The 12,071-nt window shown below is 40.9% G+C and overlaps 1 protein-coding gene across 1 annotated transcript; it reads left to right on the top strand.

The window, feature by feature from the left end:
- The first annotated feature begins 2,600 nt into the window (after nucleotides 1–2,600).
- LOC107376021 (filensin) lies at nucleotides 2,601–10,986 on the top strand. Its single transcript, XM_015944903.3, has 8 exons — nucleotides 2,601–3,138; nucleotides 3,898–3,958; nucleotides 4,217–4,312; nucleotides 6,042–6,134; nucleotides 6,958–7,071; nucleotides 7,671–7,891; nucleotides 9,217–9,308; nucleotides 9,521–10,986. Exons 1-8 carry the CDS (start codon nucleotides 2,765–2,767, stop codon nucleotides 10,516–10,518), a joined length of 2,049 nt encoding a protein of 682 aa, XP_015800389.3. The 5' UTR covers nucleotides 2,601–2,764; the 3' UTR covers nucleotides 10,519–10,986.
- Nucleotides 10,987–12,071: the final 1,085 nt, after the last annotated feature.

The raw sequence follows: 12,071 nt of genomic DNA, 5'->3' as shown, positions 1-12,071 counted from the left end.
ATCATATGGAATGCTCTCCCCCTCCAATCCAACAGGAGAAATTGAACTGAACACAGGCTCTCAGACCTGAAGTCATCATGGAAGTGGCAAAAATTACAGTTCCACGCTCATCCACTAGGGGCTGGCACCAGAAGTGAGCAAATCCTCAATGACTCCCATGTTAAAAATGCCAATTTTACAGCAGAAATAAACATGTTTACAGCCTGGTTCAAAAAAGCATTTTAGGTTTAATAGATCTAGTTTACATTTCTCACAACTCTGAGGGGGTGAATTTTTTTGTAACTCTTCTTTTTAAGTGGAATTAAATGCTTGAAATGCTGAATAATTAATGAGCTTAAGAGCCACATGACTTCAGAGCTAGGAACAGATGTTAGAGCAGGCAGCAGGCTGTTCCCGTTTACCGGAGCAGCTGGGCCAGGCGGACCGGCTCCGATGTGAGGCTGTAGTCATGCTGGTCACATGTGGATCTCTGAGAGAGACCACAGAAACACAGCAGGTCTTTTAGTTGATGCTGCTCCACTTTTGAGTCGCTCAACTGCAATTTTTTCACTAATAGTTTGTGGATAAATGGGTGTGGCAAGGTGGAGAAACAGGGGTCCGGGTGGGGTTCGATCCCCAGACTCCCAGGTGAGAGCCATGCGCATTAACCAGACAGCCAAAGGGACTTCCCCGTGGTCAAGTGGCCAGGGTGCATGATCAATCGGGATACGGTGACAGGACACTCACACTGTCACATGGGGAAAAATCTATGCATTTACCATAACACTGCTTGGTCTAAGATGGGTTGAAATATAACGTGTTGGTGTGGCTGCTGAGTAATGAAACTACTCAAACTAGGTAAGCTGACCGAGGATATTGGGCTTCGCTGGTTCACTGCGGTCAAAGATCCACGAGTTTGAACACCGGAGGGCAGCAGTGCATGCGTGCGCCCTAGAAGCAAATTCCACTAAGAAGAAGTGAATAGGTACACCGTTGCTGCACTCGGTTAATTTGAATAACAATGAAATCGAAAGACGCGTCAAATTTGACAGTTTGTCATCATGTCCAACTCTCGGCAGCCACATATGATGAGATCCATGTCCACTATTAGCTCTACACCAGCCTCCCAGTGGTGTCTCTGAATCCCTCAAATTGCTGATTTGTCATATAGCTCTTGATCTGGTCCCAATGTGTCAGCTCTAAAGTTTTTTTTTCAAGGCGCTCTTTAATGATCCTTCTACTCAAGTATCCTCTCCTGAAACAAAACACTCCATTATATATGTGAAGAACAGAAAAGGAGATCTAGTTCAGGGTTCTTTAAACCTTCAAAATTCAGTGTTACTTCAAAATCTGCCACACCAAAGTGAACTGGGCTCAAGCAAGTGTTAAAAATACACAAATGTCACTGTAAAATTAGACAGAAAGAAGAATTTCTCATATTAGTGAATCTTTTCCCCCCAGCTGATGGCAGATGTGTTTTTTAAAACGCCTCCACTCCATTTAGCTTTGCACAAGTTTAGGTTGTTCATGTGGAAGACAAAAACAGAACAGCAGGGGGTTTAAACTAAAAATGGCTTTTTTATTTTCCCCTTTGGGGATTGTCTGTTGCATTTATTGGTGCTTTTCTCTGCAGAGTTTGGGTAAAGGTGTGTAGATCTGACCTCCTGAGACCCTGTGTCCACATATGAGGACATTGGCTTCTTCTTATTTTTAAAATTTAGAAACATTTGACAGTGATTTTAAGTTAAAAATATATTTCGTTTCAGTTTTTTTCTTTAATTTATTTTACAATTTTACATCCCACCAAGTACAAATTCGGGTCTCAGGAGGTTAAGAGTGTGACATCACAATGAAACAATTTAATTTGCCTCGAGGAACAATACTGACCCCCCCCCCCCCCCCCCCAATACCTTTTATCATTCATGAAAACCTGGAAAATATTGCAATCTTTTAATTTATCTGCTGTTTGGTTCGTTTTCTCGCTGTAATTTCCTTATTACATGACCAACCGTGACCTGTGGGCTGCTCTTGTTTTATTCCGGATGTAAAATCACGGATGTAAAGCCATTTGAGGTGCGTTTTATTCAGCTGTTTCCCAGACAGCTACATAGATTCCTTTTGAGAGACACTTTGGATGACCTTGTTTTGTAGACTGGAGAACGAGCCAGGAGAAGAGCTCTTTTGTCTCTTTTTTCCATCACTCTGTCTGTAAAAGGTCACAATGTAGAAAAAGAAAGAGAAAAAGGAAAGAACAAATGGATATATGAAGATCAGTGAGAAAAATGTGAAAAATTGAAACTTTTTTAAAAATTTAACTGCAGTGCATCTGCTTCAAGCCCATTGTCTCAGCAAAATAAAATAATTGCTGTGATGGTACAAACTGCAAGGCATGAAATTTCTCCTCTGAGCAGCAGTGGGGCAGCATTCCAACTCGCTGTATCAAAGCAGCTGACTAAGAACCAAAATAATGGTCGGTGTCAACCCAGTTCTTTCGCAGGATGGCCAGTTGTTTGTTTTTTTGCTTCTGCATTGTCATCAACCGAATCGCCTTTCAAATCTCCACAACAAAGGCAACAATAAACCCTGGAAGGTCCTGGACTGGTGACACAGGCCATGGGAGCCAGCAGAAGCCATATGGGCTCACACTGGTTACCAGGCATTGCTTTGCAGCGTTTAGTCTAGCATGAGACAGCCAAGGGTGAGCACCCAAGTTTTCTTTCATTAACGGTGCTGAAAGGGACCAAGAACTCCTGGGAGACCATCAGCCCAGAGAAAGTGTACCACCATGTATAAGAGCAGCTACCGGCGCGAGGTGCGCAAGGAAAAGTATGAGCGCTCCGACGTCTTTGATGTTGACACCAGGGACCCTGAATCCTCTGCCGGCATCTCAGCCATCCAGGGCTGGGAGAGCCTGCAGGAGCTCAACAGTCGCTTTGCCCGATACATCAACCGGGCCAGAGTCCTGGAGCAGCGGAACGCCGTGTTTCGTAAACAGCTGGAGACACTGCAACGGATGGAAGAGGCCAGTGGCCTGGAGGAAACCTTTACAGAGCAGATTGGTATCAACAGGCAACGCATCAGGGAGCTGTGCTCTGACCGAGCCAAACTCGAGCGAGAGCTGAAGGAATCCTGCCGGATGCTGGATGAGTTTACCAACAAGTAAGGAGGAGGGTAGCTTTTATCTCAAAGTCAAAGGCCAAAGTTTCATCCCGAAGATGGAGCGTGCTTCAATGTCCTTCAATGTAATTAGAGCTAACAAGTCAGTGATGGCTTAGAAATCTAAGAAAGTAAAAATAATAGATCACAACCTTTGTCTGAGTCCTGAGCAGTTTTCTCTGTTGCAGCAGCAAAGGGATACAGTAAAATCTCTGGAGGAAAAACGAAGTAACATGAAGGTAGTGTTCAATGAGATTTAGCTGTGCAAACAGAAGAAAATGTGAAACATACAGTTGTGAGGAAATTAGAAAGAGTAGAAGTCCAGTAACTGATTATAAACAGTAGGAAATACTGAGATGTGAGCTGCATATAACACAAGTATTGCTTTTATAAAAACAGAAATAAATTGTTTTTACTGCATTTTTATTTTATAATGTTGCACAAGGACCAAAAACCTGTGGAAGTCCTCATTCAGGAAAAAACGAAATTCCATAAGAGAAATTTAGTTTCAATGATAGATATTTCAAAACAGCTGGACATTTATTCACTGATGTGTAAACTGGGTGCGTGCAGTGCATCGTTTCTCAAACAAAATCGTTAAAAATCAAAATATTCAGAAAATTATTCAGTTTTCTAGTTTGTTTTGTTTCTGTTGTTTTTACTTGCTGGAAAGAAAATGTTTGTCTCTTTAATTTTGGTCCATTTTCATGCCTTTTGTGTCAACCTTCACTGAACTAAGCATCATGATGTTTTGTTTATCAGATATAAAAATGAGTGTGATCAACAAGAGCAGCTGCGGAGCACTCTGGAAAATTTAAATAAGGTACTTTATGACATCGTTTTAGTGATTTTGCCATTGTTTGACACAAAGAATGTTTATTTTCACCAATAGTGGAAAAATGTATATATATATATATATATATATATATATATATATATATATATATATATATATATATATATATATATATATATATATATATATATATGTATATATATATATATATGTGTGTTTTTTTATTATTCTAACAGTTTTTCTGCACAATTGTTTGAATGTGCCATTCTTTATTTTCCGCTGCAGGAGGCTGACACTGCTCTGCTAAGAAATCTGGAGTATCAGATCCAGTCTCAGTTTCTGCAAGATGACATCAATTCCACCAGAGACAGACACAAGAAGGTCAGCAAAAGTAAAATAAACTTTGAAATGAATGAATATGTACGAAATAAAGTTTTAGTCATCTTCTTGATTATATTTAGTTTGTAACCACAAGAGGATCTTGATCAGCTCCACTTTTCAACAATAGATAATTTTGGTAAATTTCTAAATTTCTTTGGAAAATTTGCTACATTACACCGATTCAAACCAGGTTTAATTAGAGTATCAAAAGTAATCATCAAGTAAAATATCTCTTTTAAACAAAAATAATAATCATTTACATTGTGACAGAACCATGACGTGGAAAGTATTTCTGCAGAAAATGGACTTAATGTCCCAGAATCTGCACAGCTACAGATAAGATTGCATTTGGTCCCCATTCTAAGCTCTCTGTGCCACCCATGTGCAGCAGCAGGAGGACAGGGAGGCAGCTGGGAGAGAGACCAGTAATCCACAAAATCTATTCACAAACTGGGAATGACTCAAAAAGACATATGGTTGGGATCAGATTTTGTTTTTGTAATTTTGAAATCTCAGCAGCTTTAAATATCGATGTGTCTGCAGTCAGATATGTTCCTCAGGCAGGTAACCAAGCTGTTACAATGCAGTCATTTCTATTTATGCTCATGCCTGGTTGCAGCAAAATAAAAACGCCAAAACTCAGGAAACTTAAAGCAACACAGGATGTGTTTTTATCATTTCTTTAGCTACTGGGATTACCCGTTAGCTTGTTTGTTAAATAATTTAGTAGTATTGCTTTATTTCACAAGAACTGAAAAGTGATGCAGAGTTCACATTAAAAAAAACACAACATGAAAAATAAAAACCAGAGAATGCATTTTACGCTTTGATAACGTGAAAATAACAAGAGTATTACTCAAAGGTTTAAAGAGAGTGCCAGGAAATGTGCTGTGATCAACCCGCGGCTTTAGCAACTTCATTTGTGTGTCATCACATGACTGAAAAGACAGAAACTAACAGATGTCCTTTTGTGTAGCAGAAACCACTGGAACACAATGGCAGGAAAAAATACCTGAAATTTCTGTGCATCAGTTGGACTTTCAATAGATTTCCTGTGCCCATGCAGTTTGTCTCACTTTAAGTTTCATTCAGCACTGCTTTTGATGATGAACTAATCCCGTGACTGCTGTGTTTAGGCACCTTGACAAAGGACATGAAGGCTTTACAGTGAACATTTGGATTTGCTGAACTCTGAAGTTTCTCTTTGGAGAAACAATGTTTAGATGATGTTTATCAGAGTCATACACCATACTGGTGTAAATGGATTTGAAAAGAAAACCTTCCAGCTCAGTGGCTCAGTGGTATGTGTCCGCCCTGGGGCTGGGAGATGGGTTCAAATTGAGGTTGGGTCAAACCAAAGACCTTAAAAATAGGTCCCAATGTCTTCCTGCTTGACACTCAGCTTTAAGGGGTTGGATTGGGGAGTTAAACCACCAAATAGTTCCCGAGCACAGCCACTGCTGCAGCTCACCACTCCCCACGGGGATAGGACCAATGTCACCAGTGTGCGATGACCAACGGGATATATTGGACCATGTCTTTGGGCAAACAAAAGGACTTTACTGAATCCATGTTAACTATGAATGTTAACAATGAACACAGTAGTCGATTTCCAATTTCCTTTCTGCTTAGACTGATTCAGACAGTTTATTCTAGAAAACAACTAAGTTTGCTGTGTTGTATATTTCCCTTCCACATTTAAAATGTCTTCTGTTCTTTTGTTGTCCAGAACCTTGCAGAGATCCAAACTTATGTAAACATTTTGCAGCAAATAAACCAGACACTCCCTCTTGGTCCTAATGTGTCAGTTGGCATCTCTGAGGTAAAGTCACTAATGTTGTCACTCGTGTGTGTGTGTGTGTGTGTGTGTGTGTGTGTGTGTGTGTGTGTGTGTGTGTGTGTGAGTGTGTGTGTGTGCGTGCGTGCGTGCGTGCGTGCGTGCGTGCGTGCGTGCGTGTGTGTGTGTGTGTGTGTGTGTGTGTGTGTGTGTGTGTGTGTGTGTGTGTGTGTGTGCGCGTGCTACTCCCCCTGAGGGAGGAGATGGTGTTTGCATGCATGTCAGCCTTGCTTTGTGTTGTGGCTGATGAGGTTACCGGCTTCTCTGTCCAACTGATGGTCTGAACATGTAACTGTTTTTGTGCACATTTGTGAGTGGATGCTCAGTGAGGACAGAGAGTCAGTGACTCATCAAGGCTTGCGCAGGTGAGCAATTTAAAAGTGTCAGGGCACATAATGAAGCAAATGCCACGAAGAACGACTGCGCATGCTAATTTTGTTGTCAGTCCGCCTAGGTGGCTGGTGTCAGAGTAGAAGATTGGAGATTTGTTTGTTTAAATATTTCTCAGCAGCAAAGCCGCTTCAGACGCAGCAATTGTTTAATTGGTTGAGTTAAGTCTCCATGGGCGACAACTGTGAGCCCAGTTCCTTGTTATGGAGCTGTGTTTGTTCCAGCAAAAGCAAGCCAATGGTTAATAAAGCTTGTCTCTGATCACTTGGAACCAGTGGAACACACACACATTCACACACACAGGCAATTTATGTGTGGGGTCCTTTCAAAATATAAAATAAAATCACCAGTCAACATTGTTCTGTGTAAACATGCAACACAATTCATGTTGTTATGGATTTGTGCTAAATGTGTGAAGGAGCAGGAGAAACTGTTGGCCCAGAAGAAACTACCAGGGCTCCAGAATCAGCTGGAGGAATACAAGAGCACCCTCTGCCAGCTGCAGGCTCAAAAGCAACGCCTGCAGAATGAGGTGGGTTACCATGCCAACACTAAATATATGCAAACACTTATAATCTTCAAACCAAAGTTTAGAGAAGAGACATAAAAATTTATTTGTGAACAGGATAAAAATGTTGCCGTTAGGTGCTTTTACCACCAGGTGTCAGCAAAGTCTGGCATTTGATGAAATAGTTACGGCTCAATGCGCCTAAAATCTTTGGGATTTGGATTCAAAAGGTGGTTTTATGCTCAAATCATTAATATTCCTTCTTGCTGACAATTCATTCTACAAGGATCACATAAACTTGGTGCAGATGTATACAACTTAGTATAGAAGTGAACACAACAGTAGAAGTTGAAGTTGCAAATTCTATTTAGTTTTTTTTATTATTTTTGTATTTTATTTTCACAGAATGTATCATAAATAATTTAATTTTATGTTTATTTTAACCACTGACCAGTTTGGCCCAATTTTATTTGTTCTTTTTTTATGCTACCTATTTTGGATAATTAACAGTTTGATAACAATGACAATGATGTAAATCCCCAAGGCCGTGTACATGTCATGTACAACAACATTATTTTTAGTGTTTTCTTCATCCTTTTTTTATTCATTCTGTTTCCTCCAAGACTTCACTGCTGGAACAAGCTATAAAACAGACTCAGGATAGCTACGACAACGAGATCCAGGCATACAACGAGAACATTGATTCACTGCGAAAAGCAATCGAGGAAGCTGAGAAGTCGCTGGAAAAGTTCACATGTGAATGTCGCCATTTGGCCATGTACCAGACATCTCTTGAGAACGAGCTGGAACGGTACAAGAGGATCATCGAGAACGAAGATAACAGGTAGACACGTGCGGGCCTCTGAAACCCAGAGATAGGAAGTAACGCGTTTGAAATAAGTGTCTGCTGGAGTGCAGAACGTTGTTGAAATAACTCAGCTGGCTCAGTGATTACCTGTGACATCTTCACTTCTTAGTGGTAAAATCAGACACTGAGATAAAGTTAATTTAGAGTAGTTATTATGCAGATGATATTAGTGAATGTAAAAATAAATTTAAATACAATTCTGCAGCATCACCGGGCTGCCCGAAGATGCGCCTGACTTTAAATCGGCTTTACTCGGGGTAAATGTATTGGCTGATGCCGATAAAAACAGTAAATCTTTGCCCGATATATCAGTCTACCCCTGGCTGTAACTGTAATAAAGACACGTGAATAGTGATGAAAAAAGATTTTAGAAAACAATACAAAGGGTGATTAGGCTCTTCTTTGGAGTCTTTAAAGTGACACAAGTTTAAACAGTTTTTTTAATATATTTGTGTGCATAAAAAATTGTTGATTTTCTTTTTCTCCATGTGCCATTAGGGGCTTGGATGATGGCTTATTGGCATTATTTTTATACCTGCAATAGTTTTTTGTCACACGTCTAAGATTTTAACTATGTTGGTGTAAATTCAAAAATTTGGGAACTACGACATATAGAAATTGGGAAAAAATAAGCACAAATCTAGCAAAAACAAATCTAAAAGCCCATAAATTAGTGAGCTAATGTACGGTTAGTTTGAAAACAGCACCTATTAGGTGCGTCACTTATTTTCTGAGTCAACTAGCGGGTAGGTTGTTTTTAAAATTATGATCATGCCAACCTGACTGATTCAGTTACGCTCAGGGTTCCATAGAGGTCACACGATCTACGACACCGGTTTTTGTCACTGTTGTTATGTTTCGTTTAGAAACACGTGTTTGGGCTAAAAACCCAAAGTGATAAAGGCGTTGAAAGAACACTATTAATGGAAAGTTCTGAAGGAACCAAAACAATTCTAGGTAAAAGAAAGGTTGGACTGGACTATCAGAGCACCGGTGGCACCATAGCATTCCCTCATATTGTGTGCTTTAAAGCCTCATTGTCAGCGCCACTTCAGACTGGTTCCAGCCAATATCTGTCACAGAATCCACCAGCAGATGGTGGTGTCAAACAACAAATGTACCGCCCACTTGTTTCATTTACAAGAAAGCTATGTTGGCGTAATTTGTTTTATATATGAATGTGTGTATGTATATATATATATATATATATATATATATATATATATATATATATATATATATATATATATACACTAAAGCTGCATGTTCTGTCTTTTTCTGGCTTTTCCCCTCCTCTGCAGGCTGAATTCTGCAATAATTGGCACTCCCATTACCCTGTTTACTGCTAATTACCGCTACACTCACACACCCAGTGCATCAAGCAGGGGGAGAGGTAAGGGAGCGATGAGCACACGCACAGCTGGTTTATCCTTAAAATCACCTCTAATTGCACAGTCGGCAGTCGTCGTAATTGAGAGAACTACTTTTAGGAGATTCAACAAGAAAAGCAAGCTAATCAGAGTCATTGAAAGCTGTGATTTTTGTTATCGTATTTTGGAGTATAATTTTAGTGCATCCTGCTGATTTGATTTCATTTGTATCCAGATATCACCCAGGCTATCCAAGATATTACAAATATCAAGCCCAGACAGAAGGTGTTGGCCAAAAAGGTCCTGAAGAAGAAAGAGCTGACCCCAAAGGATGTAATGGATAGTGTCCAGGAGGAAAAAATCGGTGCGCCCACCAGTGGAGATGAAGAAACAAAGACAACCCAGTGTGAGGAAGTGCATGAAGAACAGGAGGTGAAAAGTAAAGAGCAGGGACCCCCTCTCACTGGAGTTCCTTCACAAGATGTTCCAGATGGAGCTCAGATCAGCAAAGCCTTTGACACTCTTTGTAACATTGTCAGAGACAGAATGCGGAGGTACAAGAGGCCAGAGCCGATTGCTGATTTCTATACGAAAGGTCGCTATGTCCTAGTTACCGGTGATGGCAGCTACCTGGATCCATGCTTCCACACATCTACGCCATCAGCTGGACGCATCTTTGTTACCATCAGAAATGGAATGATATCTCCCTATGAGCCTTATGGTCGCAGAACACCCTCTCCTCCACCCCCGCAGCCTATTGTGGACCCCAGGCCTCCACCCGTGGTGGACCCCAGGCCCCTCAGTCCCACCAGGCCAGTTCATCCTGGAGATGGAAAGGATGATAACAAAGGTGGAAGAGGTAGAGATAGTGGAGGAAAAGGTAAACACAACAATGGAGACCCTTCTTCCAAAGGCACTAGCCCTGTACTTCCACCTCTGGACCCAAGCTCCCATGATCCCACTCCTGATGCCAATAAGTCCAAGAAAAGGAAGGACGACAACGGCCCCAGTGGGCCTACTCCAAAGCCGGCACCTCGTGGTGCCAGCACCAGCTCTAGTTCATCTTCAAGCTCCAGTTCAAGCAGCTTCACCCCAGACTCCATGAGCTATGAGAAGGTTGAGGTGGTGGAGTCTGTGGAGAAGTTCTCCAATGGTCGCAGAGTAAAGGGATATGAGGAAACCTCCATGGTGGTGGAGACCATGATTGAAAAGTCTACCAAGAAGAAACATTGAGACTGCATTACTCTGATCCCACATGATCTGGATTCTCAAAGGAAAGGCATTGCTAATGATGATGTAACTGTGTTCAGATACAATTGCTTTTCAAACTGCTCTATTGAGATAAACTTTTGCACCTCTTTGAGAGAAACCATCCATGCATCAAGACTGTTATGCGCAAACTCTTCCATCTGCTTGCATCCTCTGGTGATGAGTCCTAGATGAACTGCACCAGCTCCATGGGTCCTGCTGTTCTGATCCTTTTGCACCAATGCTACGAGTCCTTTACTGTCTGAAAACCCCAGACGAAAACCTCTATGCCACCTCAAGATACACTAGAAATTGCGCCACCCTTTGGATTAATGAATTTAATTTACCCCTCTGAGCTTATTTGTTTAATTGGATGCCACCTTCTGCCCCCAGCAGATTTGCTGTGAATCAATTTGCTTCAATATATTAAACAATAAAAGATTTAAACATCAACTTGGGTCTTAATCTGTTTAGTTTTAGTCACTCATGCATGATGAGATTGAGTTGGGCCGTTATCTACAGCATGTAAACTCAAAACCAGAGCAGATGGGGAAGAAAACTGTCACACATTGTAGTTTGTGTATTTATTTTATTACCATGACCTGAATAACTGAGAACCTTCAGCAGCATATTTATTTTATTGCTCCTACAAAATTTATTTTGGAGACCTGCTGAAACAGGTTTGTGTGGACTCTGGGCTGTAGCGTATTTTGTCTGGAATACTTCCATTTAGATCCAGTCTTAGAAAGGGCTGTCTGCTCAGAATGGTCAACACAATTACTGAACATTATGTACCAATTTTTTGTTTGGGGTGTGCGAACATAAACTGCACAAGGCCATTATATTAATGGGTTTGATTGGGGTTGAGCCTGAGCAAGCAGCAAAAAAGTGAAGCAAGGTGAGCATTTCTGTGGGCTTTTATGGTTTTCTGTGGGCTTCTTATATCCACAGAAAAATCTTTTACTTTTATTTAAATGGAAAATTTTGATGGTTTTTACACATAAAGGAGCTATATGTAAGAAATCTATTTAGAAATTAAACAGTCTAGTCTCTCAGTCATGTTGGAAGTAAGGTGACATTGGCTTTGCTTGTCTTCTAGAATCTTCTGTAACTGGCCACAGCCATGAAACTCACATCACTACTTCACATGACTTCCTACTGAGATAGTGAGTTTTGTTTGTAAAATTGTGCTGCAGTATCCATAATTGACCACAGAATGTCATTCTTACGTTATTCTTAAATATTTCATGTTTAATATGAATAATGTGAGGAATTAGGGCAGCAGTAGCTCAGGAGGTAGAGCGGGTTGTCCAGTATTTGGAAGGTTATAGGCTTAATCTCGGCTCCTGACAGAGAAGGCTGCTGTTGTGTCCTTGAGCAAGACATTTAATGCATCTTTCGTCTTTTGTGGTGGTCAACGGGACCGATGGCGCCAGTGTTTGGCATTCTCGCTTCCATCAGTGCTCCCCAGGGCAGCTGTGGCTACATTGTAGCTCATTATCATCAGCGTGTGAATGGGTAGATGACTGATTGTGTTG

Source organism: Nothobranchius furzeri, chromosome 12 (genome assembly GCF_043380555.1).
Source record: "Nothobranchius furzeri strain GRZ-AD chromosome 12, NfurGRZ-RIMD1, whole genome shotgun sequence".
Taxonomy (NCBI): domain Eukaryota; kingdom Metazoa; phylum Chordata; class Actinopteri; order Cyprinodontiformes; family Nothobranchiidae; genus Nothobranchius; species Nothobranchius furzeri.
This window is presented reverse-complemented; position numbering and strand designations above follow the sequence as displayed.

Bases quoted from the DNA above. Each gene is read 5' to 3' on its own strand.
- LOC107376021 (XM_015944903.3), top strand. From the start codon at position 2,765: ATGTATAAGAGCAGCTACCGGCGCGAGGTGCGCAAGGAAAAGTATGAG. The intron at 4,313-6,041 runs GTCAGCAAAAGT...TTTGTTGTCCAG, and splicing joins CCAGAGACAGACACAAGAAG to AACCTTGCAGAGATCCAAAC. The intron at 9,309-9,520 runs GTAAGGGAGCGA...ATTTGTATCCAG, and splicing joins TGCATCAAGCAGGGGGAGAG to ATATCACCCAGGCTATCCAA.